The following is a 17,358-nucleotide window of genomic DNA, read 5'->3' on the forward strand; positions in this document are numbered from 1 at the left end:
TGCTCTCATTGCCTAAGCTGAGTGAAATGTAAACAATAAAGCAGCATAGGGTGAAAATTAAATTGACGTACTGCACTTCCAGTGAACGAGGTATGGATATCCATCTTTTATTCTTAGCACTTTTAAATTTACAGTTCCCTTTAAAGGTTCAAATTTTCATTTAAAGTCAATTGCCATTTGCTGATTAGTCTTTTCTGTATTTATGTAAAAAGGTTATAGACCTGAATATGAAATCACGTTTTCTCTTTTTTTCTCTTGCTTCCTCTTTCAGGAACTTGAATTTCAGGATTTGACGGCAGTATTACACTGTATTCACTCCTTTATAGCAGCAAAAGTGGCATCTGTGGATCCAGTATTCATAGACAGCCAGAGCATTGCAAGAAAATATATGTACAGTAACTGATATAAGACTATATGTTGTGATTATGGAAAATAAATTATTTTCTTAAAGAAAGTAGTTATTTCATGCACAATATTGCAACTTTGTGATTTTCTAAGAAGTCTATAGTTGTGTTATCTGTAATGTTAACAGTTTTCACAATCTGTTCAAAATTTTGAATCTATGAGTTAACAAGTATTAAGTCAAACTGAATCAGTTTGTTGTCTTTGGCATTAATGTAAAATTCTGAGCAAATATTCATTCAATAACATTTGTGGTGTCATTTTGATTTCTGTTCTTATGGTCACACATAACCCAACATAACACAATAACATATCAGATAAAAACATGGACTAACGTTTGAAAAGCGTGTGTCCAAAGTTTGGCCTCTGAAGTGCATTTTGAAAATTGCTGCAGCCCTCACTGTAGAAAAGAACTAATTATTCTAGAAAACTGCAATAAGAATTGATCTTTCATCTTGCTTTGGTATGTTTGAAAAGTATAATTCCTTAGTCCAGTTCTTTGGAGGCCTGAGGGTTAGCTGGGGCAAAACATGATGTACTCTATTTGAGATTGGGGAAAAGGCATAAGCAGACATTTGACATAACTATAAGCACCGACCTGTAGGGTTTTCTTATATATTATTGATGTTTCCATGAATCAATCATCTAATCATTCATAGATTGCCTTGACATTAGCCTCAGATGCGATGCTGTGTATGGTTGCAGACATTCTTCAGTGACTTCTTTGCTTGGCAGAGGATGCTGTCAGTAGGGTGATAGCTGGACATAAAGATTTTTCTAGCCCACCTAACTTTTTTTTCCTTCACCTCTAACCCTGATTTACATACATGCTTAAATACAAATGAAAAGAGTTTCTCCTTGCTAAGAAAATAAGACAGCTCTACTTTTAGCATATTCCTAACATTCCTATTGAAATCAATTTTTTACTTGCACAGCTACTGAAAACATCCTGATACTGAAAAATTTTAAAGGGAAGACATTTTAATCTTAGTGGTAAGTGATGCCAAGTATTCCAGACTTGTCATGGAAGTCTCAGTTGTTCTTAAGTGCAGTTTTGAGTCAGCATCAGGCAATATCTTTGTGGTTTTTTGTTTGTTTGTTTGTTTGTTTGTTTTGTTTTGTTTTGTTTTTCCCTAAGAAATTAAAAAAAAAAAAGCACACAATCAAGAAATCAAGCAAGAAGAATATCCTAAATATATACAATGAGTATGGATCAAAATGATCAAAGCCCTGCCTATATTTTAGGAGTATAGGAAAGTGTCTTGATAAAGTAAAAGCCTAAAATCACTGTATACTATGGAAAGAAGGTATGTGCCTTTAAAAGCTCTCAGGTGAGGAGTCTTTTTACATAGCTTCAGTACTCAAATTTAGTCAGAGAGCTTCCTCCTTTATCGTAAGGCAGGTAGAGCAGATTGCAGTGGGCCTTAGGCACCTACTTTAAAGGGATGCTTATCTGTCCACTTAAAGCTAATGCACAAATAAAGTGTCAAAAGAAGGTGATTTGATCCTACCATAATGATTGCCTACTGCAAAGTGGTATCCTGAGAGAATTTCAATATTAGGGATGCTGTTAGCAATTCTAGTGCTGTTTACAGCTCTAATGTTTGCAAGAGGCGTAGTAGAAGAGCTAGCTACTGTTAAAACACTATTTAGCAAAACTGAGAAATATTTTTATTAATTGTAAATACATATTTATAACCATTATAAACAAATAGCATCTAAATTTTATATTACTTTTTTTCAAAGATGTCTTTCTCAAACATGCTTTTATTGAAAATATTTCATTTAATTTTCAGCTTTCCTTTTAATTTTCAGCTTTTTGTGCTTACTGAGATTTTAACACAAATGATAGCTTTTTTACAGTCAATTCCCAGTTATTAGTGTGAACAATTATAGATGGCAGAGTGACTGTAGTTTGAAGAATGATGGAATTCTTCCTCTGTTTTACTGTTACTCCCTTATATACAAAGTTCAGCACTAGGAAAAAACAAAAACAAAACAAAAAAAGAATATATCTCCAAATACTGTAATTAAAACCTTAAAAGAATTTAAGTTCAATTTATTAAATAATCTTTCATTTGTCCTAAAAAGTTCTGCAATTCAGAGTAAGCATTATTCAGAAAGTTTAGAAAGTCCATACGAGTAGAATGAAAAAAGTCAATATCAAACTAATTGCAAATACAAGATGCAGTTAAGACTATATTTATGAATTTTAATAATATTAACATTAGAGGTCAATACAATAAACTTTCTGGTAAAGAACAATTTCTTGGAAATAACTATAAGGATGCCTCTAGTATTTCATTTTGACAATTCATTCCCATGCCCCTTTTATTTTACACTTGGAGATTACTGATTATTCTCAACAACACACATTTGCTTGCAAATTATTTCTCAGTTTCTCATTTCAAAATATGTGATTATCTGTTATATTTTTCAAAACACTTCTATTTATTTTTCTGTTAAGGATTTGTCTCTCTCCATCAGAATCCTGCATTTCCTTTCCTTAGAACAGTTTTGTAAATTTATTTATTTATTTATTTATTTGTCAAGTGCATCTGGATATTGCATATTTTCATTAGCCACCTTCAGAATTATTATATGAAGTTGCTTATATTTATTTGAAGGAATTTTCTTACTTGTTTGAGGGAATTCCTAAATTCTGTTAAGAGTCTTTTTGTAACGTTCTCTACCATTTTTGCAAGATAGGATTTTTCTTTTAATATGTGCAAATCAATCTCTAGCAAAATAAGAGAAAAAGTTCTTAGCAGTTCACCCACTGGATTTTAGGGCTGTATTTTAGAAATAATTCTCCAAAGATGTTTTTAAAGAGACACTTGAAATTTCTTGTTAGCTCACTCTCTTTTTCCTTTCCTTCACATTCTGCAACAATCCCAAAGCAGGGACTAAAGGCCAGCCTTCAGAGGAAATTGGCAGAGCCTGGGAAAAGCTAACACAGAGCTTGTTATTCAGCTCTGATACGGGTTGTATAGGACTTCCCCAGGACCTTGGATTTCTTTGTAGTTCTCTTAACAGGGCATCATATGTCATATGTGAAAATGTTACACTACTGTTTGGTGTCTTATGTTTATTTGTTACATTTTTTTATGTCGTTAAAGCATATTATTTTATCATCACCTTCACAGTGTGTGTAATATAACATGTATATACTTTTTGCCATCGGATATCATCACTATTGTCACTACTTTTCAGCTCATTGAAGACCCCAAAACAGTAGGATCCACAAATGGTAAATAGATCTGTTGGTGGCTACATACCTTCCACAGTCATCCCGAAAGAATCAATCACTGAAGCAGAGGACAGATGTTTTATGGTATCTGGGCAGCTGGAATGTCAAATATTTACTTAATAATCAAAACTGAAAACAAAATTTAATATACTTTGTTTTGTACTTGGTGGTTTTGCTACCTCATTATTCATTTGTGTACAGTTTCCTCTTGTTTTTTTTCCAGGAAGACAAAGTGATGCCAGAGTTGAGTAAGGGGTAGGAGGAGAGAGGCATTTGCTACAGCAGAGCTCTAAACAGAAGGCCAAGTAAAGACACACAGAAATATTAGAAAATTGTGCAACATCACAAAATCAAGATAGCCACTCATGATTAAAAATGTAGTAAAACCAAGGTATTTTCTATATGTCCTGATTATGTCTTTAATTTAAGCTCAAAACTAAATATGACTCCACTTGGAAACATGATACTGAGTAAATGACTTGTGCCATGGATTTAACGTCAGTGATATATATTCTAAGTGCTATGGGAACTGGACTTGGGAACTGGACTTGAACTGTACTGTAGATTTGTTAAAACAACTCCTGGCATTCTTTGATCAATGTTAATTGAAATCTGCAGAAAATTTCTGTGCACAGTCATGAGCTGAGTGAGCTCAGGTCTGTTCCCAATAAATGTCTTGGTTGTGCCTACCCTGTTTAAAACAAGGGAGACTTTAATAGAGGTGATGTGTTCAGACCATGCCAAATGGCTTCAGGGATAGAAAATGAGCCCTGACAATTTTAGTTATAAATTTAGATGTTGCTATAGATTCTCACTGACTTCAGTGGAGGCAGGGCCTCACCCAGTGTAGCTGACCTATATTATTTATATTTATTTTTGATTATAGATATAAAGCATAGAATTATAATATTGAAGCTGTGCTGATCCAGCCAAAGCTCAAGTTCTGGATATCTGACCTAATTCTTTTCACACTAGGATCTTAAAAAACAGAAAGTATTTCAGAGTAATAGCCACTCTTTTACCAGTAAGCTTGAAGCTCAAACAAGATTTTTTTTTTATTATTATTTAGGGGCGGGCAGGAGGGGATAGACTCTGACAGATGTTGCAATTGTAAATCTAACACCTGTTTTCTGTCTGAACTACATTAATTCATAGGTAACTTCCAACAAGGCATGCTTTTCCACAAAGCCTTGAATAGTCTAATCTTTGTAGTGGCATAAGCATTATTTACAAATGCCTGAAGATCTTTTTAAGTAGATTTCCATAAATGCTTCTATTGTTGGTATTTTGCAACACTTCCCCACCCACCTGAATATCACCTCTACTGCAATATTCAAAGTGCATCAAAGAGGATGGACATTAGGAAGGAATCCCTTTCCTCCATGCCTACATGAGAGGTGAAGAGAAGACAGCGGTGATTTCTGTCCCTCTTTCCAATGTATAGGAAATGGATCAAAGCACTACAAAAATGGAGGCAAGGGAAGGATGGACAGACTGTGCAGTCTTAAATGTCTCCTTTACGTAAACATACAAGCTGAAAGTATCTATCACTCTCGACATTTCATAGAGAAATTCTTTCATGTAGTCCTCTTACTTTAAGTTGATTGCCATTGAGTTATATCTGCTGAATAGGGAGCTATTTCAAAGAAAATAATGTAAAACATATCATGTAATCATCTATTTAATTTCTTAATGTATGCTTCAAGAATGTTTACATACTTTTTTGTTGAAGCATGTAGAGAAGAGATTATCTGATGTGAAGTAAAAGACCTTGTAGTAAATTTATTAGAAAGTACAAAAAGGATTTCTGTTGCATGCAAGATGAAATTGAAGATGTATTTTAATCTGGTTCAGCCAGAAGAACTCTACAAGTAAAATCTTTTCATTAAATTTCAAGTTATTAAGTCCTATGGACTGGAGGCAAAATCCACCGCTGTTGATGAACAGGCTCCAAGTGACTTAAATAGGACTTAAGCTGAAAAATGAGAAAAAGATACACAATTTTAAGTAATACAGGCAGGGAGAAAAACTGTTTTCTTTTCTAATATTGCCTTGGTGCACAGCTGCCTTCATTGTCAGTAAAGGGGTTTATTCCTGCAGGAAAAAAAAAAAAAAAAAGCTGACTTTTCAGTGAGAAATCAAACTCAGACTACTTGGACAGAAAACTGTAATCTTTTATTTGGAAAGGCTGCTATGATGCCTTATGGGAATTACAGTTATGCAGGTGTTCATACCTCAGTCTAGATGCATCACAGGCTCTGGAAAAAGCATGATATATTGTGTAAATGTCACTACATTGGGAATTGAGAGTGGCAGAAGGGTCTAAGCTACACAGGAAACTGGGCTGCACAAGAGCCTTCTGCTCTTGTAAACACTGATGTGCTAATTTCTAGGGAAAGCATTGCTCTTTCTTTTTATTTTGTTTTTCCCAAAGTCAAAATCTTTTAATTTCTAGAGTAGGTGAGTGGGGGCTGGAGGGAAATTCTGTTAGTGAGGGTTTTGTTGTTTTTATTGTTGTTTGGTTTGGTTTGTTTTTAATACAGAATTTATTTTATTTTTATTTTTTTTACTTTAATGCCGAAATCATCTTTTTTACTAGAAATAAGACAGATTTACAAGAACAATTAACTGAAAAGATACTTAATGTTCATGTATTTAATATTTTTATTACTGTTAGAGCTGTGAGAGTGCTTCATTCTTTCTTTCTGTAACACTAACTTGATCATGACTGTCATAATCATGACAGTCTGACATAGTCTGTAGGATTGCCAGAATAGGAAAAAGGGAAAGGAAGTTAAATGTGAGGAGGATTTTATTTTTCTTTCCTAGTTAAAAGTTATTATTGGAACATTATTTCTGTTATATTTCTATGCTAGGAAGCTGCCAGGTTTTTACATGTCCCTAAATTTTCAAATATGATAGAAACATGATACATGATGCTTATTAATGAATTCATGGAGAAATTAGTTGTCCAGTCTCTGTTAGTCAGCTGTCTCAACTCATAATAAGTGAAAAGACACTGGCAGTTGCAGAGAGTGCTTTAATCCCACCTGTTATGGATGCCTAAAACCAGTGGGCTGAATCATGTTCTGAAAAGATATTCATCCTTCTCCATTGCCTGTCCTACACTGAACAATGTTGGAGGATTATGAAAATAAAGTAGAACAATCGTGAAATGAACGGAGTATAAACCAGAAGTTTGTCATCCCCTTAAACAAGTCTGGAGTGAGGGTGAGGAAAGAGAAAGAACTTAGCCTACTTTTCCAGCCAGCAGTTACTACCTAGTGCTTAGTAGAAAATATTTCTAAAATGAGGCAGTAGAAATTGTATTAATTTGTAGATTGGTTCTATGTCTCAGGGGATACACTGACTCTTATAACATCAAGCTACACATAACAAAAATATTAGAGATCTTTTACTGTGTCTTTAAGCAGTTTGTTCAATTAAAATTCAGAGCTGAGCTAAACTACAGCCCTTTAGTACACCCTAAAACATCCATAAACAGAGTACATAATCAGCTCGCTGTTTTCTTATTGCACAGAAGTTGGACAAATATTCCCTGGCTGATTTAATATGAATATTTAATTGGCTTTAGGGATAAAATTTTCCCTGTGTTTTAGAGCATAAATCCTTTACTGAACCAATGCGTTTAGTTAGATTATTTTGCTGTTGGATAAAACAGGAAGGAAGAAAAAATTGTTTCTTAAATGTTTTTCTTAAATGTTTCATACCAAGATGAGACTTTGGGAAATTCTATGGTTTGCATTTGCCTTGTGTTCTAGCTTTATACAGTACTGCAAAGAAGAGTTTTTGTAGTAAACGCTGTGTTTTTTCCCACCTGTCTGCTACTAAAAACACATTGGTCACCACCAAAGCCCTAGCACTTACCTGCATGCTTAGTATTCTGTATGTACTTGTAAATACATGCAGTCAGAGAGAAGTAGGAAATATTAAACAGCTGCAGGGTTGAAGCCCTGCAGTATCAAAACCACTTCTGGGCTTTAGTTCTTCCTGGAAGCCAATGGTGTTTTTATCATCATTTTTAGGATTATCACAGATGTATTTCTCCCCATCACCAGAATATTATAGTAGGATGAGAGGAAAAGGAATTAGATTCAAAACTAAAGTTCTACTTCTTTTGCCCTTCACCTTTCTTTGGATCAAGGCACTGTGGAGTTTCAAATTTTAATATACTGTATACTACTGTATACTGTAGGTGAGAATACTATCATTCTGTGCCATAAACTGTGCCAAATTCTGAGTTTGTGGTCATTTAACTTGTACAGAATTAACTTCTTACCAGTCCTGCTATTTAGCTGCCTGTTTCTTCATTTTGCATTTAAAATTTTTCATTTGAAAGAGATCTCAAAATACTCTTAAATGTGTGTTGTTGTTGTTTTTTATTACAATCATTTTGACTGTAATAATTTCCTATAAAATACATGCCAAATAATTCTAATGCCTTCTGTTGCCACATTAACCATTTCTATTCTCTCAACTCTCAATATTTTTTGCATTTCATTTTACTTTCTTAATACATTTCTCAAACACCCTTTTTTATATCCTGTAGAGAAAGTTCTGCAGTAAGTCATAAAACAACCCTGTAATCTTTAGTTTTTGAATGTTCATATAAAAAGGGTGTAAACAAGGCTTTTCTCTTCCTTTTATGGACATTTTCCTTTTGTGAATCTTTTTTAAAATATTCTTTCATTCTTTTTATTTTATTTTTTTTATTCCCCTTGGAAAATCTTGCACCATACTCCTTTCTTGTCTGGTGGATTCTAGACACAGCAGTACCATACATCTTTTCTTTTGCTAATTAGCATGCATTCTTCAACAATAGGTGCCTTTTCATCAGTATTAAATCCATTTATGTGTCTTCTTATGATTTTACTTAATCTAGCTAAGAGGCATGTAGGTTTCCCCTTTCTCTATCTAAATAGCTTTGCCAGCCATCATCAAGTGGTTCCTTGCAGTCAGAATTACTTAGCTCCCTTGCCTTCAGAGGAATTGTTCTCCTAGTTTGACATGACTGATATTTTTTTCCTAACAATACAAGCAAGCGGACAAGGTACAGGTGTTTGTTTTTTTTGTTTGTTTTGTTTGTTTTCTTGTTTTGTGTTTTGTTAATATTATTATTATTTTTAATAATCACAGTATTTTTTCTCCCATCCACAGCTGTACAAATTTTCTAATACTGCTTGCAAAAGTGTGTTGGCTGAAAGTGTATGTATGTTAAACTTTGTGTAATAATGGGCCATATTTTTCCTTAATGCTATTCAGTTGTTTCAATTTTGTTGGTGCATTTTAATCTGCAATATACATTGCCCTTTGATTTATCACAGCATTTCACTTTATTTTTTTTTTTAATTTTTCTGAAGAGTATATGTTGTGTTCATTTGTCATAGGTCTTTCCAAAATCAATCTTTGTTCTTTTATAGTTGCATTCCCATCTCTTCTCCTGAAAAAAATTCAACAGCCTGAAAAAAAGCTCTTTGCAGTTGTTCTAAAACAACTTGTTTTATTTATGGTATTTTTCTTTCTCTTCATTTTTGGTTTGCTGACAATAAGATAAATGAAATTAAGATTTGGATTTTTTTAATGGTATGCTCCATCCTTCTCTTCATTTACCTACATTCCTTTTTGATTTCAAAAGCAAAACCAGCATTTTTTAGAAGATAAATTGGACCAGTTCTTTGGCATGAAAACATCTGCTCCAAATGCAAATGCTTGGAATTCAAACTGTATGGAAAAAAAAAAATTGCATAGGGCAGGTCAGCGGTTCACTATTCTTTGAAATCTCAGACTGAAAATGGCCAGGAGTGTGTGCAGAGGTACTTTAATGAGTTTGAACTCCAAGTAAAAATTAATCTGAGGGAATGGGTGTTTCATTAAGTATTGCAAATACAAGGAACATTTGTCTAGCATAATGAAGACAAAATGTCCCATTATTGGACGTATAATGGTTTCATTACATTAAAATCTTATCCAAAGCAAAAGAACTACCATTTTGGGTTCAACTAAGATTTCCCAAACCTGGAAAAGCCAGTGACCCGAATTAAATACTTATGAAAGAGTTATCCAAACTGATGCAGCTCTTCAAAAAATAAAAAATAATAATAAAAAAGTAGACTTCTTCTTGTTTTAAAGTACTGTATGCAAGATCTTAAAAAGCCGAATGCTAGCACTTGAGAGTATAACCCAACTACATTCACTGTGTGCTGTTTGCAATCTGTTTGCAGGCTGCCTGTAGGATTTCCCAAAAAGCAGCAACCTCCAACTAACAAAAACCAAGGTGATGATATTTTGAAAATGCTCTCAAAAAGGATAAATAGCTAGGAACCAGAGCAAGACAAAGACAAAACTGTAGTGCCTTTATGAGCCATAGTTTGTGACATCGGAGACCAGGCTATGAAACATACACATGGGTTCATTCAGAGACAGCTTGGAAGTCAGCAATCCTAACCAGCTCCCCCTATTAATTAGCTAATAATTAATAATATTAATTAATTATAATTAATTAATAATTAATAATTAATCCATTAATAGCTCGCTATTAATGGATCCTGCAGTGGGAAAAAAAAAAAAGACGTAGTCTTTCATTCAGATGTGGTTATTTAGATTTCCCCCCCCCCATGGGCCTAATAATTAAAATTGCTGAATATGCTGCCATCTACTCAGACTCGCGTTGAATTCCTAGACCTCTGCAGTTGTTTACTGAATGTGTTTCACTTAATATCTGCAATGAGCTGGGAATATGCTACTAGATGATTGCCGTGCCTCAGCTGATGAGTGGAAGTCATTAAGGTCTAATAGGCTGTTTACCTATGGTTATTTATCTGTGAATATGTCCTGTGACTTTTGGGGTCAAATAGATTAGCCCCACTAGAAGTGTGCTTCACTGGTGGATTTGAAACAAATTAAGAATATAGAAATATAGAATATAGAAAAATTTCTACAAAATATTCTTAGTGTAACAAGAGCAAATATAAGTAGATATATCTACAAATATTACAAGTAGAAAAAGAAAATAAGCATGCATGATGCACTTGAAAAGTCTATTGAAAATTCATCCCTTTTTTTCCTAAATTCTAACTTCTAATCATATCAAATTAAGTCATCTATTTTGTACTCATTGCAACATATTTATACAGAGTAGGAAAGACAGCCTTTAAACTGTAATGCTGTAACATTTTCAAATATGAGAGGTCATTTGGTGCATCTGACTACCAGTTGCATCACTATTTAATGCTTCTTTCTTTAAATGCTTCTTTCTTTTGTGCCCATATGCAGAATAATCACCAATCTTACTCCTGGAGGCCCTACATCCTACAAATACACTCTGCCACATTAGAAAGCAAAGGTTCACCATTTCTTATAAGCATATTTTGTCTCAGATTTTTGTTTGAGAGTAAAGGACAGTTTTATGTTCAGACCAAGAAGAAAAATGCTTTCTTTCCTTGAACCAAAAATGAAACAAAACAGGGCAAGCATTCTGAAAGCATTCCATCAGCAAGGTGTTAGCAAGCAAGTGTGGCCTCAGCCCCAGTTTTCTGCACACACAGAGGCATTTCACTGCCCAGCAATAAAATGTGTTCAGCAGACTGCTAGGTCCCTTGTTCTCCGTCATAAAATGAATCACTTCAGTAAATACTGGTCTGCTGAAACCCAGTGAGGAATAGGAAACTTGATGTCCCTGTAATAGCTCTAAAGGGCAAATTCAATTGTCCCTGCACAAGTGCAAGTAGTGGAAGGCTGAGCTTGGCCTGAACAGAAAATGATTTGATTAACAGATGATTTGAAGTGGAAAAGGCACAGTGACTTATTCAGTGCTTTGTGTACACAAACAAGATTGCCAAGGGGCAGAAATATTGGTGGCAATGGAAGTGTTACAATAAAGCACAGATTTTGTGCGGGAGAGACCCTATGTCTGATACATTTTTCTATAGCATCTAGTTCCTGAAGGTATTCAGCAAAGCTTAGAATTTGTCAAAAACACATTACAGTGTTCCTGGAGAAGGAGTGCAAGACAAAAAAAGGAATGGAAACCAGGAATTGTATTTAAATCTCTGAAACGAATGTATGTTTCTCAGCTGTTAGAAGGAAAAGGAGAAATGATCTTGATAGGGAAAAGTGGACAGCAGAGACTAGAATCCAGCACATGGGAAATTCTCAACCCATCGGTTTTCCTGCTAGCTGTCATTCTTCATCTCTGAAAACAGGCCCTGGATTTTAAAAATGTTTCCAGGTTCTTCCATTTTAATAATGGCACAGGTTTCAAGGAGAAAGGCATGGATTCTCATTACAATTTCCAGCACTGCAGATCAGGGCAGAAATTAAACCACTGTCAGGATGTACTAAAAGTGAGAGATGTCCGATTCTCCTCTTTCTTTGTGTTAACTAATTGTCTTGTTTCTGTATTATTCCACAGTTTTAGCTGTGCTTCCTCAGCTTGTTTATCACGGTTATGACCGCACTCACAAGTTTTCTCCACATTGAAAATGGTGCCTAATCGTACAGAGGAGTTAACAAATTATGGAGTATCTTGGGCTAATTCACTGCCTAAAATTTGTAGTTTTCTCTTGTCAAAAGTGTTCAAACAAAAATAGACTACTTTGATATTTACAGTGACAGACAAGTATATTTCATCTAGAAAGACTTGCTATTCAGTTTCAAACATTTAATGTTTGTGCTCTTTTTTGTGTGCATGTGTGTGTGAAAACAATATCCATGATACAACATGTGATTACAGACAAAAAGACAAAATTTAAGTAAAACCTTTGGGTAAATAGGGTAACTGCATTTGCAAGGCACTTTTCTGTAGACCACAAAGCTCCACAAAAGCATACATAAATACTTCTAACCTCCTCTTATACACAGGGTAATATATTTCTGATGAATCACTTTTCTTTGTGCCATAGATGTGTGCAATGTTCATAATAAAGAGCAGGACTCCATAGTCTGCTCCATGAACAGTCAATTAGATCACTGATGCTTAGAAGTCATTTCAAATATGAATTCAATGGTGGGAAAGAAAATGATATTTGAGCTGTAGAAGGACTCTCTTAAATGAAAAAAAAAAAAAAGGATATGAACAGGAAAAAATGCAAGCTAGTGATCTCTGCTGGAACTGATGCAGCCAGGTACTTGGGAATATGCTGAGCATGTCCTGAGGAACTGCTAAACTGGCTAGAGTAGGCAGGGTAAGTGATAACAAAAATGTTAAGATCAGGAAAAGAGAATTACACAGCATTTCCTTACATCGCATAAGAAGAAATACTGCTCAATTATTAAATAACAGCAGACCTATCAGAGAAAATAAAATCTTTTGTGCTTTTTTATGCTTTTTGTTCTAGTGAGAGATGTTGCAAGTGCAAGTACTTTCTGTATCTCTTCTTGAAGCATGTAAACGTATACCTCTTTACTCTGCTACCCAGATTATAATGTCATCCATCCATTTGGGGGTACATTATTAGCATTCACTGAGCAAAATTATGATCTCCAGAGGTCAAATCCCTGATGGTCACTGCAGGCTGTCCTAATATGTCCTAACGTCCTTTACATGTGCTCGCTCTGCAGCAGGTGCCCATTCACTAGTCCTATTTCTGCTCTTGACTGTATTTGTTCACGTATATCAACATCCTTGCTTTTCTGTTAGTGGTGGTGGTGTTTAGTTGCTGTTTGTTCTCTCTCTCTGTCTTCTCTTAATCTGGTGTAGTGCCTTTCATTCATTTGTTCTATATACCAAAAATTACATTCTGTTAAACAATTTCTTCAGAATTTCTCATTTCCAGCCCACATTTTGGAGTACTTATGTCTCTCAGAGACAGAGGGTGATAGGAGTCTAGCCTCATTTAGAGTTTTCTGTTAGCCCATTGTATTGACATACAAAATGTCATTTATTTTAAAATTTTCCTTTGACCTGACACCATCGAGTGGTCATCCTTTTTTTTTTTTATATGGTTATGTCAATATATTTATCCCATTATATTAAAAAGATTGAATATTTGTAATACAATTATTAAAAAAAAAAATTCATGATTTTAGATAATCGAATCTGTATTTGTCTTTTTCACCACTAGAAAATTCAACAAAATGAATGAAATGCTATGCAGCGAGATTGGTGGGTTTTAATTTTAATTCAACTTTTTTGGCATATTCATATGTTACTATATTATATATAATATTATTATATTCATCCAATACTACTCCAGTTTCAACAGAAATATGACTAATGTCTTAGGCTGGTAAAGATAAAATTTTATAAATAACTGATTATTTCAAACTAAAGGGATTTAAAGTCCTCACAATATTCTCAGGTTTCACATAGCTGTAAAAAAAAAAATGGAGAAAAGACATTATTCTTCATGAAAGTGGTAAATAAAAGCAAGGGAAAAATAACTGACTTCTTTGTGTTTGAGAAAAGTAGTTATTATATCTGTGTCCCCAAAATTTATATTAATAGCATTCCCGCATGTACTTTTATGTCAATATTTCGAGGAGTTTCTATCTCAAACACTGCAGTAAATTTCTCCACTATGGGTGGAAAACACCATCTGTAACAGAGCCAAGTACTACATACAGCTGCGGGAATTTACTTCCCAAAATTATCAGTGTGAAATATGTGGCCACTGCTTCCCCTCCTCCTCATCATGTGATCTTTTTTTGCGAAGTAAAAAGTGATTTCTGTTTCTCAGTGAAAACCTACAAAAACACATTGTGGAAGTGAAGTGTGGATGTTTTTTTTTTTAAATCATTAAATTAATGCTTTTCTACTGTGTGTGGCTATCACACAAACTTCCTAGTTTGTTCACACTGATCAGAAGTTCATATAACAGTATAACAAAAGTGTTTCTTCAACAGGCTGATAGCTGCTTACTCTTGTTCAATGAAAGATGTGTATATTATTTTTAATATCTTCTTTTTGTCAGCCAAATAAGAAAAGGAGATATTAATATTTCAGATACTTTATGGGAAATGTTTTAAACCATTTCCAGACTCATGTCTTTGAAAATCAATGGACATTGTTGGAATTCCCTAAGAATGCAGGGCATCTAGAATTAAATCATCAGTGGTGCCATTAACACTCAGGTTTCCTCCCTAACTGCCATTCATTCTCATTTCTACCCTGTAAATCTTTCTTTGTTGAAAAGGAAAAATCATCTTCTCTCCAGAAATTGACATAAATTTTAAAATATTAAGTCTGTTGAAATGTCTGGCACAGGAAAAAAAAAAGTGAGCTACACCAGATAATTAGCATGAAATTTTCAGCTTTAAACTTTACACAACATAAATGCAGAGGTTTTTGTTTTTTTTTTTTTTTCTTTTTAAGAATAGAAAAACATTTTAATTAGTATACTTTATTGCAACCAATAGCCATGTATTATTAAGCATTTCCTGACAGTCTACTAGATTTGTCCTAAAAATACACTAAAATGTACAACATATCATAATAGAGCCAAACCTAATGGATATTAAAGTTCTATACAATCACATAGGGACTGTTTGAATGTCATTGTTCTTGGTCATGTGGCAATTAAATGATTGTTGTTTTTTTAATGAGTTTTTGCATATTGCAGGTTTCTTTTCAGTTTAGTGGAAGGTTGTGTCGAGGGCCAAAATATTGTGCAACAAAATGATGTAGTAAATGTGATCACCTCAATAGACTGCATAGGGAACTGCTTACGAGTAATCTGTTAACTGTCAAAGAAAAATTAACAAGATTTTTTCATATTAATAATGTTTCACATCTAAAGTTATATTCATGATGTTTTGTTATGTGTTTTATGTATTTTAGTTGGCAAATTAAACAAAAAATCTGAAATTCAGTGTTTTTGTGTATGAAGCTTTGTTTTTTTTTTCTTTCTTTTCTTTCTTTCTTTCCTTTTTTTTTTTTTTTCCGACCTTGCAACATGTGCATGGTTGTAGTAAATAGTGTAAAATTACTGTAATTTTATCTGCTCAGTTCAGGAAGTCAGAAAATGATTTAAAAGGTAGTAAAGATTAAACAAGGAAGTAATATAAAGGCAGAGTGTATATATTTTGCACTTTTAAATAATCTTTTATAATAAGAGGACCTATTATCATACAGTATACTGTAATTCCACTTTCTAGTGATGCTCTTGCTATTGTCACAGTGTTGTCTTAAAATCTGAATATTAATAGTTTGTATATGTACACACTTCAAAAGTGATTTCTATAATGGAATATGTGCTCTCTGTCACTGTTACTAACATCCAACTCAAAAAATATTCACCAATTATTTTTTTTATAAATTATGAATGTACAGTGTAAATTAGTAAACCAAATATTGTAGCAATGAAGAGATGCACTTTAAAAATGTAAAAGTGTTTATCTCTGAGAGTGTTATTTTGTATAGATGTTTTTGAATAAATAATTTATTGCTCATCAGTGGGTTTTCCTCATTTATAAAATAAGTATAAGGGATTTGTTACCAGTTATTTGAAGTTTATATATCATTAGTTATTTGGTGGGCTTCGTGATAAAAGGGGAAAGTCTTCTAATTGGACTTAATTTCACCTTTAATTCAATAAATCATCATTGGCTTGACCTAATTTCTATGATAAAGCCTAGGTATGATCCATGATTCACCCAGAAGTCCTGATCAAGAGAGGGGACATCATCTTCCTCCAGACACATAGACCGGTTTTGGCAGTGGAAATCAAGGTATGGAGGAAGGGATACATAACAAGGCAGAGTCATATTTTGCCCTTGTTGATAGTCTAAAATAAGGAATTAGAAACATTCCCACTTCTCATGGTTTAAATACAGCCAGCTGAGATTTCCTGAGACATAATGATCACAATACATATTATTTGTTTCAGTGAGAGATCAGTGCTCAAATCCTGAATTCAAAGGTGCTACGCAGCAAAAAGTCCACAGCCTTCAAATCTTGGCAGAATTCATTTGTAACTTGTGATTTTTCTATAATTGTTCCTTGCTTCACTAACAGATGAAAAACATAGTGCCCATCCACCTCCAAACAACTATGCTTGAATTATTCAAAGCCCAGCATCTACTGGGAAGATCTTTGGAAAAAGGGACTTCAGAAACATTTTTTATATATATATATATTTTCCAAGTCTTCTAGTATATCTAGCTTCTACAAAGACATCCTCTACACTTCCCCCCATAAAGATAATATTCATATTGTTAACCATGGAATCGTTGATGGGTAGTGGTGGTTAATTGTAGGAGGAAATTCTTCCTAAAGGAAATAACAGCATTTCAAGAAAATATATTCTGAATGAAAAATAAATCCTGAATTTAAACCTAAAAGAAAAAGGTTGTGCTTGTAATGGAGCTAAGCATTCTTTCTTTGTTAATGCCAACACAGTGTGACCAAAAACAACCTGCAAATACTTTAAACGTTTCAAAATTGCCTCATCTCTTAGCCTTTGAATTGAGGTATCCTAGTATTCCTATCCACCCTCTTTCCTCTGGGCTACCTCCTAAGAAGAGGCTGCAGACCACAATACTTGCCTACCTTGTGGCTAACAGTCTGGCACTTCAACTCCAGTGGTCCCTAGAAGAGGGCTCGTTCAGCGTGCCAGGCTTTGAGCAGTGTCACTGCCAAGAGCCTGCACATTTTTAAGCAACCACTCTTTGCTTCAGCATGTTCCTGAGCCCTTGGTGCAATGTCATAGATGCCTTCTTCAACTCAAGAGGCACACTTTTTGGCCTCC

General features: G+C 34.1%; 1 protein-coding gene across 16 annotated transcripts in view; it reads left to right on the plus strand.

Moving 5' to 3' along the window:
• The window catches only part of SNTG2 (syntrophin gamma 2), a 286,741-nt gene extending 270,771 nt beyond the window's left edge, over positions 1-15,970 (plus strand). For all 16 annotated transcript variants that reach the window (XM_080588164.1, XM_080588166.1, XM_080588160.1 and 13 more), the window contains one exon: positions 272-15,970. In XM_080588164.1, the coding sequence (XP_080444290.1) occupies positions 272-403 (132 nt within the window). In that variant the 3' untranslated portion in view covers positions 404-15,970. The remainder of the gene's footprint in view (positions 1-271) is intronic.
• Positions 15,971-17,358: the final 1,388 nt, after the last annotated feature.

This window comes from Anser brachyrhynchus, assembly GCF_964034855.1.
Source record: "Anser brachyrhynchus genome assembly, chromosome: 3".
Classification (NCBI taxonomy): domain Eukaryota; kingdom Metazoa; phylum Chordata; class Aves; order Anseriformes; family Anatidae; genus Anser; species Anser brachyrhynchus.